This window comes from Portunus trituberculatus, chromosome 15, assembly GCF_017591435.1.
Source record: "Portunus trituberculatus isolate SZX2019 chromosome 15, ASM1759143v1, whole genome shotgun sequence".
Lineage (NCBI taxonomy): Eukaryota > Metazoa > Arthropoda > Malacostraca > Decapoda > Portunidae > Portunus > Portunus trituberculatus.
Window position 1 is genome coordinate 13,887,934 of NC_059269.1, and position 20,719 is coordinate 13,908,652.

At 44.8% G+C, this 20,719-nt stretch overlaps 1 protein-coding gene across 2 annotated transcripts in view; it reads left to right on the forward strand.

Moving 5' to 3' along the window:
- Positions 1-20,419, forward strand: part of LOC123503973 — an 82,982-nt gene extending 62,563 nt beyond the window's left edge. The window contains exons 3-6 of one of the 2 annotated variants that reach the window (XM_045254144.1): positions 13,288-13,477; positions 17,107-17,244; positions 17,358-17,542; positions 17,731-20,419. In XM_045254144.1, coding sequence (XP_045110079.1) covers positions 13,288-13,477; positions 17,107-17,244; positions 17,358-17,542; positions 17,731-18,996 — 1,779 coding nt within the window. In that variant the 3' untranslated portion in view covers positions 18,997-20,419. Of the gene's footprint in view, positions 1-13,287; positions 13,478-17,103; positions 17,245-17,357; positions 17,543-17,730 lie in introns of both variants that reach the window. The other variant, XM_045254143.1, reaches the window with a different exon arrangement.
- Positions 20,420-20,719: the final 300 nt, after the last annotated feature.

Genomic DNA, 20,719 nt, shown 5'->3' on the forward strand with positions numbered 1-20,719 from the left:
TCCTCCAGTCTGTACCGTCCGCCCTTGCCCCGTCCCCGCCGTGCTCCATGAAACGTGAGCGCACCATTGATAGCCATACTGGTCTGCGTCACCTAAACTTCACGAAGCATTCACGAGTCTGAGGAATAGAAAGTGAAAGCAGTCATCTCATTAACTGCGGTCGTTCACTTGTGATATCAAATTACCGAATATCAAGTTAGCGTGATGAGGCCACGAAAGGTAGATGGAGTTTCACCGCGCAGTAACCCAAGCCGCGTCATCACCTCTCCAATCGGCTGTGCTCGCTGCTAATTAATTCACCATTAGCCTCTGAAATATTCGGATGAGATAAAGTACAATAATGGTAGTAATCCTGAAACTGAACGCAGGCCAACGCTGTAAAATATGAAGGAAAAAATCACAGTTCATATCGAAAGCATTAAAGTCAATGGCGCTAAGTGGTAATGCGTGTGGATACGTTTATAGCAGCACACTTAATCTGCTGGATACAAATAGAGACTGAAGCTTACTACAGTCAAATCAGTGCTGTTTATCTGGCTTTATGGATAAACAGTACTGTGGGAAAGAAAAGAAACATACATATTCAAGATATCCAAAAGAAACTTAGTTGTGGTCATTCAGCGGGCGGAGGATGGAAGGGAGGGTGGAGGGGGCAAGGCAGCGGGGTCACGGCAGGTGCTCCGGGGTAAGCTTTGGCAAACAAGTCCATCGAGCGGAATGTTGTGCTCTGTAACTTGTCGGAGCCCTGCATGTGGCCTCGGCGGGGCAGCGCAGCGTGGCACACCTGGGGAATGCGATGCCAGACTTGGACTTCATTGCTTACGAGTGTATTGAAGGCGGTTTACCCCTCGGCATGCATACCGGAACAGGGACTTGTGGGAGAGCGAACTTGTGTATCGCAAATAGGTTGTTGATCTTGTTGTTGTTGTTAGTGGTGATGGTGGTGATGCTTTTATTGTTATTGATATCATTCGTCGAGTGGTGATGTTACTGGTGATAATGAGAATGTTGCAAGAACAGTCAAATACTTAAAAAAATATTGTACAACATGAGCTTAACCATCTATAGAGTTCATGATATAGAAATATGTTCTTTGGCAACTCCCTCACTGGAAAGGAATCTGAAAAAAAAACCTAAAATAATTATCACAAAACTGCACTTCTTTATGTCGGCGTGTTGTGAAAGTGAGAGATGGAAAAAAATAATTATCAGAGAGAGAGAGAGAGAGAGAGAGAGAGAGAGAGAGAGAGAGAGAGAGAGAGAGAGAGAGAGAGAGAGAGAGAGAGAGAGAGAGAGAGAGAGAGAGAGAGAGAGAGAGAGAGAGAGAGAGAGAGAGAATTATGTTATGGAGGCTGGCAATAAAGACTAAATCTGGGAGGGAGGAAGGGAGGAGGATAGAGGATGATGGAATCTTTCTTGTTAAGGGGGAGGAGAAGAGTGAGGCGCTCTGGGCTAAAAGGAGGGAATGGCAATGGCAAGGACCTATATGGGGTGAGGGAAGTGTAATGCTATGCGCTGAGTGAGAGAACAGTGTGTGCTGTGGGAGGAGAAATCTGCTACATGGGAGACCTCCAGTCGGGGTCACGTTCCCTGGGGCCGGTGGCCGAGTGGTGCGCAATGCTAAGGTGGTAACGCCATGCAAGGAATCCACAGGGCGAGTGTTCAGCTTCAGCTATGACTCCATTGGTTGCAGGTAGCGGCACTAAGGCAAACTGGTTTTTGCTAAAGACTTACTTAATATAGGCAATTTGCACGGCATAAATCCATTTCCCATTGCAGTTACATTAGTTGCAGTCAGCGCCACGCCGGCCAGCTGAGGCTACACTACAGTAGACTGAGCCGTCACGATGGGTCAATGACGCGGGGCAGCCAGGCTATGGGCAAGCGTTGGTCCTGGCTCGCCTCATCCTCTGTCCTGGTGGGGGGTAGAGAAGCTGGAACTGGTCCGATAGTCCCACAGCACGCCGGGAGTCCAGTGCTCCAGGGCTAGACCAGTGAACGCAGCAGGGAGCGACTCTTCAGCATGTTTCACTTGTGTCACATGTATAACAGATGTTGCCTACGTACGGACCGCGAATAGAATGGGGAAAAAAGTACTCTGAAGGACAGGAAATAAATGTAGAAATACATAAAACATAGGTAGTTTGTGGTCATCATTTCCCGCTGCCTTGTTTTTTCTTTGTTGATGAGTGTGCCGGCCACGTCCAAACCACATCGCTCACTCCTTTCCATGCCGCGGGAACCATGGAGGACGCAAGCGAGGAATGATTTACCAGTATAATCAGTCCAAAAGTGTTCAATCATTCACCTATCTTCCGCGTATGATAATGATGATGATGATACTACTACTACTACTACTACTACTACTACTAAAACTACTACTACTACTACTACTACTAATATCTAGGTAAGTTTTAATTCCCTAGAACAGTTAACTGATCAATATGTTCTTACTCAAATACTAAAAATAACTTTCCTTCAAAATCTATAACAGCCTTAACCCCTTCAGTGCCATGCCGCGTTTCCACATTCACTCTGGTTTCTATCTAGCGATTTTATACAGCTTCAGAAACTTATGTGGGTGATTAAAATAGTGAAGACTCTGGCCATTAATCTTCTGACTTCGACAAATCACTTCCTAATACAAATAAAATCGTCTAATCACATAAAAAGATTAAGGTAAAAATGCGTCTCAGTAATACAGGAGGTTAAATTTTTTTCGGGGACATGGAAAGAAAAGAAACACGATAACGCTTTTTTGCAAGGTTACTGATAAATTTTGCAGAAAAAAACACGTACATCAGACTCATATTGTCTTCCTAATGATCATTCCAGCGAAACCTGTAGAACGTGAGGTCAACCACTATTCTCTCTCTCTCTCTCTCTCTCTCTCTCTCTCTCTCTCTCTCTCTCTCTCTCTCTCTCGTCCTTTCCATCTTCCTCTTGGATTAGCTTCTTCTTTTCTTTTCTGAGGCATCTTCGAGTCTACTAATTCTCTAGTGTAAGCCTGACATAAATTTTACAACAGCACCAGTGTCAGTGTTCAGTTAGTATAATCACTAGTCCAGCAGATTTGTTTGGCTTGGTGAAAATATGTGAACAAATACAGCGCGACCAACAACACACCTAGGTCCGGTAAGTGGCCTTCTGGACGGCATGTGGACGCCAGCCCAGCGTGTTACTGACCGCCCAGTCGCCAAACAACCCACAAAGTCACTCGCGAACGACAAACTCATTAAGTCAGCCACAGCCACAGTGGTAAAAATGTTTAGAGCCACGACGCGACACGTGTAAGGGAAATTAAGCTAACTCGCTGTGGTGTGAAGGTAGCGGGGAGCCACAGCGAGCCAGCACACCCCGGCCACCTCACCATAGCACGACTTACACAAGGGAGGGTGTATGAGTGTCTTCCATCTTATCACCATTCTGTTCACACTCCTAATCCCTTCCTAATCCTTTCAGTACTGGGACGCATTTTTATCATGAGTTTGAGTATGATTAGACGATTGTATTTACATTAGGAAGGGTCTATGGAGGTCAGAAGACTAATGGCCAGAATCTACACTATTTTAATCCCCATATAAGTTTCTGAAGTTGCATAAAATCACTAAATTATAAGCAGAATGAATATGAAAACGCATCATAGCACTGAAGGGGTTAACAATATTACTTCCTCAGCTATAACACTATGTCTCCGCCTCGACTCCTCTCCACCACCTGCTGCCGCCACCCCATCGCTCTTCCACGGCTCGATCTCACGTGTCTTCCATGTTTGTCTACCTTCTTGTTTCAAAGACGACACGCCCTTCTCACCATACCTGATCTATTGACTAAGGCAAGTCAGAAGGCTTACTATCTTGGCTCCAGGAGTGCACGGAATAGACTAGGCTTATTAAGTCGAGGAGGAAGATGAATTTGATTGCCTTAAAATCGATGCACAGTAGGTGTCCTCGATCAGGGGTAGTTCGCCATTCATCTCCAGGGCTGTGCCTCGCTGCCTGAGTAAACAGACCCGACACACTGGGGTTTGCGTCGTTACTTCTTCGCAAATTTGTTAAATGCAAATGCCAGCTTGTCGAATCAAATTATGCAAGCTACAGTTTGAAGCGACAAGTTCACATTAATATGTTGAAATCCAGAAATGGCTAGGCAATAGTGTTTATGTGGCCTTGTTTTTGTTCCTCAGAATCTTGTCACTACTTCCTTGACTATCAAATTTTCTGTGTGGAGATTTGCAGACGAAACCTGTTGGTCTTTATTTTGTGTTTTTAGGATTTTCTCGGAAACATGACCTCGCATCTTCTTTATGGCGGCAATCATCATAATATACAACATACTGTACGTGCAATATATACAATGTACAATATTTTCCATAGTGTCCAATGTTTAGTGGAGTCTATGTACATCACGATCATATAAATAACAACAAAGACTAGCGCTTCACTTTACATATATACAGGATGCTGTGTCAGGCAACATTCACAGACACGATCCTCAAGTCTGTATTTTTTTCTAACCGCAAACCCACGCGGTGTAGAATGGACGCTCACATCTGGTGGAAAATCATGAGTTTAGTATAAAACATGTTTGTAAATCTTTGTGTGTGTGTGTGTGTGTGTGTGTGTGTAATTCACTGTTTGATCTGTTGCAGTCTCTGACGAGACAGCCAGACGTTACCCTACGGAACGAGCTCAGAGCTCATTATTTCCGATCATGGGATAGGTCTGAGACCAGGCACACACCACACACCGGGACAACAAGGTCACAACTCCTCGATTTACATCCCGTACCTACTCACTGCTAGGTGAACAGGGCTACACGTGACACACCAAATATCTCCACCCGGCCGGGGAATGTGTGTGTGTGTGCCTCTAACCACTGTGTGTGTGTGTGTGTGTGTGTGTGTGTGTGTGTAGATAATGCGTATAGTATATCGATGGGTGAGATGAATAGGTAATATTTCAAAGTAAATTCCATGTGGTGTTGGAAGTCCAAGGCAGTGCAGGTGGGGATGACACAGACGATAATCTCATCGAGGAGGAAGTGAGCCTGGAGAGCAGCGGAAGTGCGAGACAAATTTCTTTAAAACAATGTTACACAGTTTAGTTTGTCGATATGCATTATTATGTGAAATTTCTCCGTTGTTTTTTCTTTTCTTTACCTTTTTAATTAATTCACATACTTTTTTAAAACATTCACATGTGAGAAAGGAAGAATTTTTTTTTTCTGCAAGTAAAACAAGCAATGATCCAAAACGAAAGGAAATGAACTTGTTCTCAGATAAAAAGAAGAGATTCCCAGACTAAGTCGTATAATGTTTTCCGCTCCTGTATGTATTCCTTCTAAGCAGCGGGGAGAAAGGCATCTAAGCATTAAATATACGAGTCACTGTAAACTGAATTGGAATCATAATACTTGTTGCCAGATTGCTGCATCAGACGAGGCCAAGAGTCCATTAGTATTAAGGCAGACAGTCTCTACTTAAGTATCCGCACACTTCCAATTTCTGAAGCGGATTTATAAGATTATGCACGGCCATTAGCTCTTCCCTGACACAATGAAGGCAAAACACATTACGTCAGGGAGTTGCACACACGATTGTACGATGGACGTGTACCAGCGAGAATGTGACTGGCGTGCCGGGTCTCTTGCCTTTGAACGCAGACATTTCCCACACTTTACTGCTTCACCCCTGACGTTAGTGTATGTGGAGCCTGACAAAACGAAACTGCAGAGACGCGTGGGTGAGACACAGCCCAGGACGGAGGTGGGTGCGGCGAATTTGATCTCTCGTAGACTGGGGTAACTTCTAAAATGTTTACCGAGAACCTGACAGTATTTACCAACGAACGAGTTTCTTTTCCTTTTTTTATTTCCCACATGGACAGGCTTTATGAGGTCCTGAGGCACGGTCGGTGAGAATGAGTCACAGCACACAACAGCAGGGAGTGTGAGGCCCCTGGTGCTCCCCTTGTGGCACCTCACCACCGTCCCTGAATGCCCCTGAATGCCCCGCCTGTGTCGTGCCCACTTACATCACCCTATAATCACCATGAAGGCGCTTTGTTATTACTATGTGTGTGTGTGTGTGTGTGTGTGTACTAAACATATTGAAAAGCACGCCATTACTTCATCTCTTGGGCTTCTAGACACAGAGAAAAGAGCAATAACCTTTTAAAAATATTCGGCTCAGGCTAATATCATATTACTCTTTACCCTGCATCCGCAATGTATTCCTCCTGTGAGAGAGAGAGAGAGAGAGAGAGAGAGAGAGAGAGAGAGAGAGAGAGAGAGAGAGAGAGAGAGAGAGAGAGAGAGAGAGAGAGAGAGAGAGAGAGAGAGAGAGAGAGAGAGAGAGAGAGAGAGAGAGAGAGAGAGAGAGAGAGGTAGGGGAATGATGATAATAATAATAGGAAGTAGATAGATAAAATATATAAAAAAAAATAGAAAAAAATGTATCAAAGAGGAGAAGAAAAGAAAAAAAAGATAACGAAAGGAAACAAGAGAGATTGAAGAAAGACAGAGACAAGACCGAAAAAAGACGGAAAAAAAAACATACCAAGACAAGTTAATTGAGAAAAACATGAGAGACGATGAGAAACAATGAGAAACAGGAAATAGAAAGGAGAGGGAGATAAGGAGGCAAAGAGAAAGAGACTGAAGGTGTAGCTGTGAGAGGAAGACTGTGACCAGGTGCTTAATTGCTTGCTTGCTGGTGTCCGTGGGGCTGTGACGCTGGTGGGGAGGTACTGGAGTGTTGGGGACCTGACTACCCATAAACAGACGGGCGGAGACTAAGGGCGGCGTCCACCACCTCCACCCTTACCACTGGCAAGACTCCACCCATTCCACCCTCCTGCCACCACCACTTCTCCTCTCTACTCCATCTTTTTCTTCCGCTAAGTGCATCTCCCTACCACTCAATCCATCTAGATAACTCTCCACTGGCCACACACCCCGCACCACAATGTATACACTCACCATCCCGTCCTTCCTCCTCACCAAGTCCCGAAACCGCCATTGCCATTACCTACCAGCTTTCCACTTTCCATCTCCATCCACCCTTTGCTGTTGCGCCATCGAACTCAGCACCCACATCAAGACAAACACCTCTGCCAGTCTCACCATTACCTCACTTTTGGTTTCACTAAGTCGTTCTCAGGCATTCCCACACAATTACCAACCTATCATTCCCGATGTTTCCAGTGGCTCACTTTATCTCACACGTGAGTCACGCTTGCGTACGCTGAAACCACCGTGATGTGAGCGCGAAAAGGCACCTCATAATAAGATCTCCGGGGCCACTGGTAATGCCAGGGTCCTTCAGAGGGTGAGGGTTTGTTGTTACGGTGAGATGTGGTGAGCGGGTCGGTGGTGGTATCAAACACTGTACGTAAAGGTTGACTGCTCGATCACAAAATCCCTTGGTAATGATGATGAAGCCTGACTTGTTTCCGATGAAAGTAGATGCTGGGAGCGGTTCCAATGAGGCGTGAGAGGCGCTCCAGGCAAGCGGGTGCTGGCCGAGTCATCGTCTCCTAAAGGGGAGGCAGCGGCTCGTCGCCCTCTCTCTCCTGTGCTATCGCCTGGCCTGATAGACGAATAGGGGAGGTAGTGTTGGGAAAGAGGCCCGGCCAGAACAAGGCGCTACGTGACGGATACTCTATTATTACCAAGTGTTGTGATTGCACCGCTTGGTAGGATGGATGGCTTATAGTTCCTTGGATCCGGGATGAGGAACTCGCAGCTCACGCCTACATTGCATGTAAACTAAACACGGGCATCTACATAAATATTTAATATACACCTCATATTATTACGAGTTCCCCTAATTCAGTGCTCGGGGTATTCTCTATATATCTAACTCTAAGTCTTTAGCTCTTGGCCTTCTTGTGTTTGTAAGTGGAAAAGTAACGCAGATTGATAATACATATCATATCAACGTATTCACCGACATCTTATTATATGACATTAACGTCACTCGGTCTTGCTTCCGCGTGACTACTAAGTTTATGGGATTTACATGGACGAGAGCATTCAAAGAGTGGAGTCAAATATTTGGCTAACACAGCCACCTTTCCCTTCCTCCTCGCTTCTCATACACTTAGTCATCCTTCAGACTTTCACTCATGGCCTCACAAACACTCATAAAGGAAGGCCAGTGATTCTTCCAACCACTCGCTCCTTGTGGTGAGACTATAAACAACGCTCCACAGAGACAATTTCACCAAATAATCATCATATTTGCCGCTATTGTGAGAGTTTGCAGGCCGGATGCAGGCCAGCTGACACACTAGATAGTACTAGCAGGAAAAGAGAGTAGCGTAGAGAGAGAAAAATAGGAGGAAATAGAAGACACTCACGCTGACAGCCTTCACCCTAGCGCTCATTTGTAAGACTGGACATGAAATAATATAGGGGGGCTTTTCTCTGAAGCTTCTGGAAAAAAAAAAATAAATAATGTAATATCTGTAATAAATTTTCCTTACCATTGAAGTTATGGGTAATGACATTAAACTAGAATAACACGACAGAAAAATAATTCGCATAACTGGTAGAATAAACCAAATTAAACATAAATGGGATCTGTGGGTGTAGTATGTGACAGACAGACAAAGAAGCGGACACTATGTAACTCAATAGAAGTACAAGTACTTCATCTCGACTGAAATACACATAACCTTGTTCTTTTCTTTATTTAGTGCATAAAATAACCTTGCTCACACATAAAAAAAAAAAGAAAAATATAAAATTAACCGCAATGAGTGTGAACTGAGCGCATTTCGAGCTTAGAGTACGGCCATTAGTGTGTGACTCAGGATGGAGGGAGGAGGGAGACGCGTTCACCTTAGTTTTGAAAAGCAGGGCGTGTGGCGTTCACTCAGAATCATAAACACTGCCTGGTTCACTACGACTGGGAGTTGCTGCTTCGAGAAAGACATTGAGGATCTGCTTAGTTTATGAAAGCTAATAAGAAGACGATTCCGAAATATGGTTAGAATTTATGTTTTCCTTTTATCACTTGTCTGTACTTGTGTTCCTGCCGTTACTTGAAGACCACAACGTTGCGTATAGCTAATGACCTTTGGCGCAGTTTTTGAAATGCATTAGAGAATAGAAATGAGTGATGCGTTAAGTTTGCCACGTTTCTTTTTCTTTTCTTTTCTCAGCGGTGGATTTGGCAATGTTGGAAAGTTGGTACACAAAGGATGAAAACACTGCACGAAACGAAACTGAGAGGAATGTAAACTCGACTTACGTAATGTATACAGACCTTGAGCAGACGTAAACTTGCTCCATTGTACTGGTTGCCCGCATGATATTTATTGGCAAAATATTTATTTACACCACATCCCATCTAGTGTTCGCAAATATCACAAAAAAAAAAAAAAAAAAAAAAACTCATATTTTTCACTAGCGCGACGTTCCCCCCGCATACAGCATCTGTTACATTTGATACCCAGAAAACAGCATCGTCTGGAGAGTCCTATTCCTTTGTCTGCGAGTTAAGATAGAGGGTACGTCTCAAACTCAACCGAGGCCTACACTCTCTCCATGACGGTCCGGCAACAAACACTCCTGTTCAAACAAGAAATTAATCGTGACCAACCAGAGCTGAATCCCAAACATGGCTGACACTCCCAGCCATCAGCACACACACACATACATACCAGCGCGTAGATGTCTTATTTTCTCAAGAGCCGCAGCTGAGTGGACGCTTCAGTGGCTGAGTTGGTCTCTGTGTAGATAAAAAAAAAGGTGATAATTATATTTGGGCACAGTCGACCACGTAAAATTCGAAGTCTTGAGAAAATAAGGACATGCAGACAAGACACTGAATTATGAAACAAAGTGAAAAGGAAATGAAGATGAATAAATTCCATAATATCTTTTACGTTTTAAGAGAATACCTAAAAAAAAGACAGTTATTACTCCATGTTGTACGTATATACAAAATAAAGTATGTACCAAGTATCTATCAAAGGCTAAGATAGAAAAAAGTGAAAGTTATCATATTGACATGTTTAGATTCATCCACTGCAGGCCATTTATGACTGATTGAAGACTGTTCGAAGGCGTTGCAAGGATGAGCACAAGTTTTGGGCCAATAATGGAGAAAAACACCAGATTCCTCGTTCTCTTCAAGGAGTAATCAAACGAAGTGAGCGAAGGAATATAATATTATTTGCGGAGTTAATATAGAAGGAACTTAATCATCGGTGCGATCTAGGCAATTCATAACATGCGACACCTAGAGACCCACTAATGAAGAGGGGGTGAGAGAGGAGAGAAGCACCAGTGAGGTTAGTAGTGGGGAGGGATGGGGCGAGGCAGGGCGGGGCTCGTTTGTTTGTGAGTGTCGCTCATGGATTATTAACGCTTGTAGCTCTAAATCTTCAGACTTGCAACATGGCCACCAGTGTCTCTATGTGCTCAAAGATTTCATCTGTCAAGTAATAATAATAATGATGATGATAATAATAATAATAATAATAATAATAATAATAATAATAATAATGATAATGATGATAATAATAATAATAATAATAATAATAATAATAATAATAATAATAATAATAATAATAATAATAATAATGATAATAATGAGAGAAGGAAGAAGAAAGGAGACAGACAAAAGACGAAAAGAATAGACTACGAATAATAAGAACATCACTGACAAACTCAATAAAAATATTTGGATACCTCACCACTTATTTTCATATTTTGCATTGATAGTAAATCTTTTGAAGGGGTTGAATATAATGACCAGAAAATAATGGTTCGAGGTTTATTGTAAAATTTGCATGAAGGTGTTGACAGAATGAGGATGGCGGAACCTGTAAGGACTTCGCACCCTCAGTCTCCGCCCCTCCAATGGAAAAGTCGGCTCGTAAGGATGAATAATGTCTCTACATTTTCTCTGGAGGGTTGGTATGGATGTAATTTATGAGACTTGTGTTCTATGATGATGCCTGGAAGGCTACATGAGGTGAAAACAACAGCCAGCAGAGTGGCCATGTGCGGGGGCGTGCCGGGAGAGAGGGAGGAAGGGAGGTGACTATGGGAGCCTCGTCCATCACGCCGCCGCCCTCCTTGGCGAAGAGCACTCGACGGTGACGGTGTTCCAACGCGCCGAGGCCCACTTGGCACCGCCAGACCGTGACTAGTTTCTCCTCAAAGATTTCCATACGTCAGGTAGATGTACAGGGACGTGTATTAAAACACACGCCCACTAAACACAAAAGCGAAGGTAAACTGATCACTTGGGAACTCTGGGAACGCCAAGACGCTGATGGGCCGTGTACGTGCGGCGCCCACCCTGGACATGGCAAGCTGCTGTGGAGCAGCGAGTCGCCCCGCCGCCAGGCAGGCCCGGCTGGACGGCCACACACACGCGTCCCCCGCTACCTTTGTTGGTTTTGGCCGCCATATACGGAAAGACTCCTCATTCCCGACGCTCTGACGTTCCTCCCTCTCCCATCCATCTCGGCGGCACCCTGCACGCCGGACGCCTCACTCTTGACGCGCTACACTTGCTGCTTCACCACGAGAGGAAAAGACAGGAGCACCTCAAACTTTTTCACTGCTGCAGGGTTTTTTTTCCCTAAAGTCATCACTAATAAAGTAGCTAAGTTCAGCAAATATAGCAAAAACATACTTTAATGAAAATGCTATTCACATAGCAGTACATAATATTGGTGTTTTAATAAGTACACCAATAAGAATATATGACTTATATGTCAAAGTTTGGAAATATGAAAAAAGTCTCACAAGGTTCTGAAATGCACGTGAAAAGAGATGTTGACGACTTTATGCTTCAGTGTGAGAGGTATAAGGAAAGCCGCGCTGTGTCTTGAGATACATCCGCTGTTCCATTCAAAGCAAAAGTAAATAATGAATCTCCCAGTTTCTCTCGTCAAGCCTCACACCGTGCCACGCCTTCCACGCCAATCTGCCTCTTGCATCCGTCTCGCTGCGAGTCATGACTGAACAACGACTGGCGCTTCATTAACGAGGATTGTCGTGTGTCTCAATGACTCCTCGGCCATGCATAATGTCCTGCCACGAACTACCGGGGGAGGCGTCGGGACACTGCAGGGGAGGTGACCTTAGCATTAGTCCAAGGGCAGCTTTATCCAGCCATTGTCACCAGGGCTGCCTGCACGTTGCCTGGTGTCTGGGATTCTTTGGCAATTCTAATGAAGGTTCCTCAGCACATTACTCTACAGTGGTATTCCGAGGAGGATGAATTACTATGCTCACGTTGCACAGTCCTTCAGTGAAACATTACCGTGCACATATATGGGTATGAAGCTAATTGTTGCACAGGCGTGGGTCCAAGGAGGAGGAGACACAGAAGTCAAGGTAATGGCTCTGTTAACATCGCGGGATTCGCATTAAAGTCCCGTTCAGGCCTAAACAGGTTTGTGAGTATCGGCTAAGAATTCTATAGTCGCCTACAGGTAACACTTGACAACACCTGTGATTGTGGTGGATTATCATGCGAGGATAACATGGACCTTAAATAGGCAACACGATAAGCGAACCATCTGGCCGCTCCAGCACAGGCCACGCCCTCTGTGCCGTATCACATAGGCCTAACAGCGCACGCACATCTTAAGAATGGTATATAAAAGAATATCAAAATATACAGTTTTTTTGATGCGGTTATACCAGGACGTAAAAATGACTAGTATATATCACCACAGCCATGCGCAAAATGACAAATCTTAAAGAAAATAACTGAAAGGTATTAGTTTCGACTGTTGACTTAATAGCAAAACAGTCGGTCAAACCAATGAACTAAATAACAAGACAAATAAACAGGAAATACTGTTGGCTTTGTGAAATGCTTGGAACAGCGTTAGCAGTGTTGGTGTTCGTGGAGAAGAGGATCATTGCATCACTAGGGTTGAGACACCAAGTGACGGAAGCGGCGAGTGTGACGACGGAGGAGGGAATCACAACAAGGGTTTGAGATTTCCTTGCGTAACTCAACACGCTGCCCGCACATTCCATTCCTCCGCGTATTTCCTTGACATGATTGTACATTTGATCATTGTCTAGTCATTACCACATACGGCCGTGCGTAATCGAGTCCTCACTCACGTTACACGGTAATGATATAGTGAGTCAACATTCACGGTGATCTCACTACAACACACTAACACAAAGAAGCATACACCTAACACAATAACAAATAATAGGTTCTTTCACAAATCTAGTCCATTGTTTTGACATTCCCTCACTCCTCGGTACTAACACCCTGACTTTCTCCCAACACAGGGGCTGACGGTGGTGGGGACCTTCATGCCCACATTCCTGCCTGGCTGGCCCGTGGAAAACATAGCTCTGTGGCTGTCCTTGGCTGAGGGCCTGCTCCTGCCGCCAGTCCTCGGGCTTGTTGATGCCACCTTCAGCGAGGCGGCGGGATCATCCTGCTGCAAGAACAAACAACAACCCCACAAATACAATGGTAAGTTGAACATACCTTTACTTTTTAATTTTCTTCCACTACAACGGTACACTGAAAGAATTAACAGTAAGCTCAACTGAAATTTTTCATCATATTTGAGAATTTTGTTGCCCTTATGAAAAAATTTGATCTCAAGACTGGACTCACAGCAAGCCCAATGCTACGTCTATTTGAACTTGAACAGGAGTGGAAGAAATCTTTCACATTCCTTTGGAAAGAATGTTCTTAACATCTGCGTCATGCTTTTAATGTATAACACGTCATTAAAGTGTTCACGGATGAATGCTGAATCTGCATTGGTATTTACTGCAATGTATTTATGAGGGGTGGAGAATGGTGCGGTGAGGGCATGGTCTTGGTGCTGGCCAAGGTCAATGCAACAAGTTTTTATTTTCCAGTGATTCTGGTGTAACACAGCCACTCCTCCACACTCTTAATTAAGGAGTTTCGATCTGGGGAATGGAGGGCTGGAGATAACTCCAAAGTCATACCGTGGTTACGAAATGCGTTACCATGCGTTTTTTTATTATCAAGTAGGGAGAAATGTGACTGTGAAATGCACATTTGGAAGTGAGGCAATGTGCTGTGCTGGCCTTGATATGACTCATTCGTGAATGATGCCAGCGGATGGAGGGTGATTATGAATGGAAATTCAGGCTTACTATCTGATGTAGAACACTGTAGTGGAAGTAGTAGTAGTAGTAGTAGTAGTAGTAGTAGTAGTAGTAGTAGTAGTAGTAGTAGTAGTTTTATTACCTTATGTAGCGCGGTAACCACTACCACTACCTCTAATTACCGTGACTGAGAGGCAATCGCGAAACAAAAGCCTCAGCGGTAGCTTAGAATCACCTTGTTGTTACATATTCACCTTCACCTTCGATCACAGAAAACGCAGTAGAGTAGCGAATAGTGCAATCCCAAAACGAAGGTATAATTTATAATGATATACTGTATATTTCACCACTCCATCACAGGTTTAAACCTCGCTTCTAATAAACAACTTTACAGTGGACTCAAAGCCCTAAGGGAAAAATGGGTATATCAATTAGTATCAATATACGGAAATTTCTTCGTCACATCCATCGTTGCAATCCTCGCCACCCCTTACTACCACCACCACTAGCACAACTACCATCATGGTCATCATCAGTGCACCAGTGACGCGCAGCTCCGGTGTTTGCTAGGGAGCCTTAGTCACCTGATGGCAGCTCGCCAAATACCACGATTATAAGCATTTTTTTTTTTTTGTCGTCCTTTCGTTTCTTTTATGTCCCTCCTCAGAATCTCATCCCGTGCCTTGTTTGGTTGACCCTTCAGAAAGCTTAAGAGTGCAGGAAGAATTTAAATTGCCAATCCATTATCTTCACAGTATTTAGCACACCCCATCCAGCCATTCTCTTCCCTTTTTCTTCTACCTAAGCCAACGTACACAATCAATCTGTTCCACCTACTTTACTACTGTACTTCACTCCCAGTCTTGTCAATGGCACATGGGCTGCATCACCTCTTGCGCCATAACCACTATTTCCTTTTTTCTTCACATTATGAAATATTTTCAAACTTTATCAGCAACTTTATCATGACCATATATCATCATTGTTCTTAACCATCACAACCATTACTGCTACTACTACTGCTACTACTGCTACTACTACTACTACTACTACTACTACTACTACTACTACTACTACTACTACTACTACTACTATTACTACTACTACTGCTATGACTTCTATTACTACTACTCTTCTACTACAACTACTACCACTACTACTACTACTACTACTACTATTACAACTACCGACTTTGCTAACTAGAATAACAGCAGCAATAATCACGGATGATTCAGCTGCTCCACAAAACATTGATAAAGCAGCATTGCGTCACTTGCATTCAGCACTTCGCGAGGCCTCAGTCATTACACTTCACGTCCCACATACAAGTTTTCTCCCACGGTTAGCGGAGAACAGGCAACGCAGTCTTGTCTCACTGCCTCCTATGAAGCTACAGGTGACCGAGCGTAAATCTGTCTTGCTCCCACACACAAGCATATCAGGAGGCACTATATTGTCCTCGTCAGCGTGTTCTTGACCCTCACTGTAACCTGTGTGTGAGCTGTGGCCCGACCTTGGCTGTGACGGACCACGCACAAGCGCATCCAGTCCCTAATTCGATAAAAATAGATTGTGAGCACCTCGATTATCCCGCCAGGCGCCGGTGCTCCTATGACTGTGTAGCCCAAGAATGTAGCATTAGACGCCTATTGAGGATCTGTCCAAACCGATTCACAGTCCCGCCCATCAACGCCACAGCAATGCAACCCGAGGCTATACAGTCACCCCAATGCTATCCAACTCCACCCACTCAGTTATAGTTATGTTGGCAAAAAAGAAAAAGATACATAAGACCTATATGAAAAAAAGTGTGACCTCATATTTTGTTTAGTTTGTTTTAAAGAATCAAATGTCAAAAGGAGAAACTTGTAGTGAAAAGCAAGAAAAAAAAAAAACATAGTTACGGTTTTCCTTATTTGAAAATTGTGATAAGTTTTAAAAATGCCTAAATGAAAAAAAAGTGTGACTACAGATTTGTTAAGTATTTTTTGGAGAATAAAATGTCAAAAGGAAGAGTTAGTAAAGAAAAAGCATGAGAAACTAGGTACAATTTCCCTTATCTGAAAATTTGCGGCTTAGAGTTGGTGCATTCATAATTCCTTTCATCTCCAGCACATTCTTAGCCTTACAGTACATAAGCTTCACCCATGTCTTATACTAACCAGCGAATTTACTACTCTCCTTTACTACTATGTTTTCAAGGGACGTCCTTTCATGGCAGTGTGGGAACTTGTGACGCCCGATAACACGCCGATAGGGTTACGCACTCCCCCAGTATATTGGAGGCCGTGATTCTGATGGTGCTCGTGATAGTGTGGGTGATGGTCCCCACGTGGGTGGCAGCGGCGATGGTAGTCGTGGCGGTGGTCTTGGGAAAGGAGGAGGAGGAGGAGGAGGAGGAGGAGGAGGAGGAGGAGGAGGAGGAGGAGGAGGAGGAGGAGGAGGAGGAGGAGGAGGAGGAGGAGGAGGAGGAGGAGGAGGAGACGTGAGAAGAACTGGAAGAGAAGGGAAAGAGGAGGACGGTGGAAAAGATGGTGATGATAATGGTAAGGAGGAGAAGGAGGAGGAGGAGGAGGAGGAGGAGGAGGAGGAGGAGGAGGAGGAGGAGGAGGAGGAGGAGGAGGAGGAGGAGGAGGAGGAGGAGGAGGAATAAGAAAAAAAAAAAAAAAAAAGGAAGAAGAAGACTATAAGGAAATAGTGGTAGTGGTGGTGGTGGTGGTGGTGGTGGTGGTGGTGGTGGTGATGGTGGTGGTGGTGGTGGTGGTGGTGGTGGTGGTGGTGGTGGTGGTGGTGGTGGTGGTGGTGGCGGCGGCGGCGGCGGTGGTGGTGGTGGTGGTGGTGGTGGTGGTGGTGGTGGTGGTGGTGGTCGTGATGAGCATCGACATCCAACTCAGTGACCCTTCAGACCAATCGAGTTGAAGGGTCTGACTTTGGGAGGTGGGTGAGAGAGCCTGACTAACACACACACACACACACACACACACACACTTCATCGTTTTTTCTTCTTTCCAGCAGCAGGAGCAGAGGGGCCGTTCAGGTTGTTCCCGAAGGAGGAGGTAAAGTCCTTCCCTCTCACCAACGGGTCACTCTTCTCCTCTCTCCTCAATATGAACGTCGATAACCCCACACAGATCCTGCCATCCTACAGGCGAGGTGCGTATACTCCATCATGTAACACCAATTAAACAGTGTATGCGGAGTGTCATTCTACCCACCCACGTGCTGAGAATAAAGCTAATGAGTATCTGGCGTTCTGTGCACTACAGGAGGAGCGGCGGGGATGAAGATGGGAGTGTCATCGCAGGAAATCAGAGGTCTAGTGGGCAACGCAACGCAACCTCAACTCAGAGACTCCTACGGGCCGCCCTACTACCCGCGGGAACCTACAGAGTCACTGGGATCAGCCGCCACCAGCAGTCAGGACCCCATCTACTCAGATCCTCTAGCAAAGGTAAGTACACGGCAAGGCATCTCAAGTTAATTAAGCATATCAAAAGTCATATATCTTAGATGTGATGTGCACCGTTTATATCTCCATTAGAGAATCGTAATGTCCTTTAAAGGCCTGTCCGTTTTGCCAGTTTGTAATATTGTCATCACATAAAGAGAAAATTACCCATCCTCTCCTTGCCCCCGCAGGTGGACAGCGTAGACAGTTCACTGAAGGAGGACCACATCTATGCCACACTCTCAGAGACCTTCGGATCCATGTCCTCCCTTAGCGATGGCTTCCTGGGTGACGAGCAGAGATGTTCCTCAGTCACCACTGTGGCTAATGATGACTTTGAGTTCCACGATCCTCGTTCAACATTGAGCCCTGAACCAGTTCACTACGCGACCGAAAGTCACGTGCACAGTAATGACAACAGAAACGAGATTCGGGCTGAACGGCCACCAGCCCAATTACCGCCTGAGGCTCACCACAGCTCTTCTGAGGATGCCTACCACCTCTCCACCAACACTACAGAAACCTCCACCACTTATTCCGTTGCTTCATCATTCAGGTCCTCGTCTTCTCAGGTCACTGCCACCATCGAGAGCAGTATTGCGGAGAGTAAGGAAGTCAACGAAGACTATAATAGTGAAGACACAAATACAAATGGTTATTACAACGCTGGTTTTCAGTGCGATACTCTGGAGCTGAAGAAAGAATATCTTCGCGAGCGTGGGCCTGTGGACAGCCTTGACCTTCGCATGAACAAGCAGAGCGATAACAAGACTCAGGACGGAACACTCTCCCGCAAGCACAGATCGTCGTCCTTGTCGATGAATGACTTGGATCGTCTCGACTCCAACGTGGATAAGGAAGAAGAAATGATGTTTATCCTGCCCGTGAAAAGCGAGTCCATGCTGAGTCTGTACCGCCTGTACCTTGCCGAGGACGAAGCCGGCACTAGCCTCCACTATTCCGTCGAAGTTTCGCGATCAGAGGGAGATTTGTCTGTCCTGGCGGCTGTTGGCAGTAATGGAGTCATGGAAGGGAAGAGCGAGGGAGCATTGCATGAAGTATACCAGAAGCGGCGAGCCCCGGAGACTAGTGGGAGCAAGGTGAAAAGACAGCACAAGATCCAGCGTGCCAAAGGTATGCAAAGAGCCAAGAAATCTGCCATAGTCTCCACTCCTAACACGGGACCCACGCACGGGATCACCACTACCAGCGGCACCAATGGCGTGGGCATGCAGGTCGCTATTATGGATAAAAATCGCCGGAGAAACGGAATAATAACCATTCAGGATCCTTCTGTGCTGTCGGTGGAGGAGTTGTTCCACGTGCTGGACAGAGCGTCGTGCACACCAGCCGTGCCCTACAATGACACAAACGACACATCCTCCCCACCAGCGCCGACACCCGCGCATCGCCAGGAACCCGATTACAAGAAAATATTCGTCAGTGAATACTTGTAATGACGCTCAAGAAAGGAGGTATAATACACGAATGCTCACTTCCCTACTTTATACAACGAAGACAACTGCAACTTATGGAAAAAGAACGTTTGAAAAGATGGGAACGCTGATGGCAGAAACGAGTGTGTTGATGTTATGAAGAAAGTGTGGCGGAGGCATATCTCAAGGACCCTTGCCATGCTCTTCCAGCCTGAACAGGGGAAGAGATGCTTGTGAATCACAATTTCTCATATCACGGCTCTTAAGAGTTAGTACAAAGTGAACAAATACTCCCTATATTTGGTCAGCCCATAGTGTTAGTGAACAGTGACCGCCGTGTTTGCCAGTTGTGATGACTTCATGGTGTGAGTGATCATCAGAATTCTCCAAATGAGATAAACTTATCAATCACAAAGACATTAAACATGTTGATGGACAAGCATATCAGGTTTATACTTTACTCGTGTGGTGCAAGGAATGTCTCTTAAACATACGCGTTCATTGGACCTGGGTATATCAAGACAGAGTGCAGTGACTTTCGTGTTCCTCAAAGTAATACGGAATTTTACTTTCTAAAGTTTCTAAGTTCGCTGACGTGTGAACCTTCCCTCGCCTCGTGGGCACGGTGCTCACGATGCCGCGGTGTCGCAGATGTCGCCCCAAGCTGTCTGTACTGGTCACATCTTTCCCGCCCCGCACGTTACCTACTACCTCTCAGTCTCCGCGTTATTCCCACAGCTCACCTGATCGACTCGTACGTACACACATACACTCGTTGGCACCCATACGAAAGATAATTCCTCAAGAGTACCTTGTATATGACTTAAGATACAGTCTGATGTAAGTAAATACACAAGAAAAAAAAGGTAATATTGTTGGTTTCAATATTTTGTACGTATATTTTTTCTATTCGGCCTTTATTTTTGTGTATGCAATTATATCATAAGGAAAAAAATGTATATATTATATTTTGTCTTCTGTCACTCTCCTCGAAGCTAGAGGTACCTTCTATCATATATGTGTATATAAATTTTCCTGAATGATACTCAACCGCCGCGCCCGCCCCACCGAGCCCAGCACAGCGCCGGGACCTGGGCTGCTCACATGGTCTGGGGTCACAACGACTGTCAGTGTCCGTCCTTCTGTATATGTTCACCTTCCTGCATTATACTACTGCCACTTCTTGTCCAACTTCTGATGTAAGTACACACTGTATATAGCGCCGGCAGTGACCTTCAGATAACCAGCTGGCGAACTCTCTCAATACTACGATCAGAAGTGCTCAACTCTGCATTTCACTTATTGAACGTTTCTACATTACAATATTTACCCGCATAATTATTGTATATATTATATGTTTGTACCTTTCTTTATCGTACGTGAATCTCGAATATTAATTAATTTCAATGAGCAGTGTACAAAAAAATAAAGTGAATTGATAGATTTCTGAGCGTTTTCTTTCTTAACATAAGAACATAAGAAAACAGGGGGAGCTGCAAGAAGCCTTTATGCCTATATGTGGTTGTCTCTGCCTTCTTTGAAAATAAAACATGGCAGAAGTCGTTGAAGCGGTACTTATAGAGTAGGCATGAGGATGGTTCACTACGGCAGACTACGACTCTTAATTGGGACTCAGCAGGGTTCAAATCCTTTCCCAACAGAATGGTTGCAATGCATATTCCCTGTTAACTAAGGGTTGTAGGTTGCCAAATACCACAATAAGAAAGACGGCTGGCTCATGGTT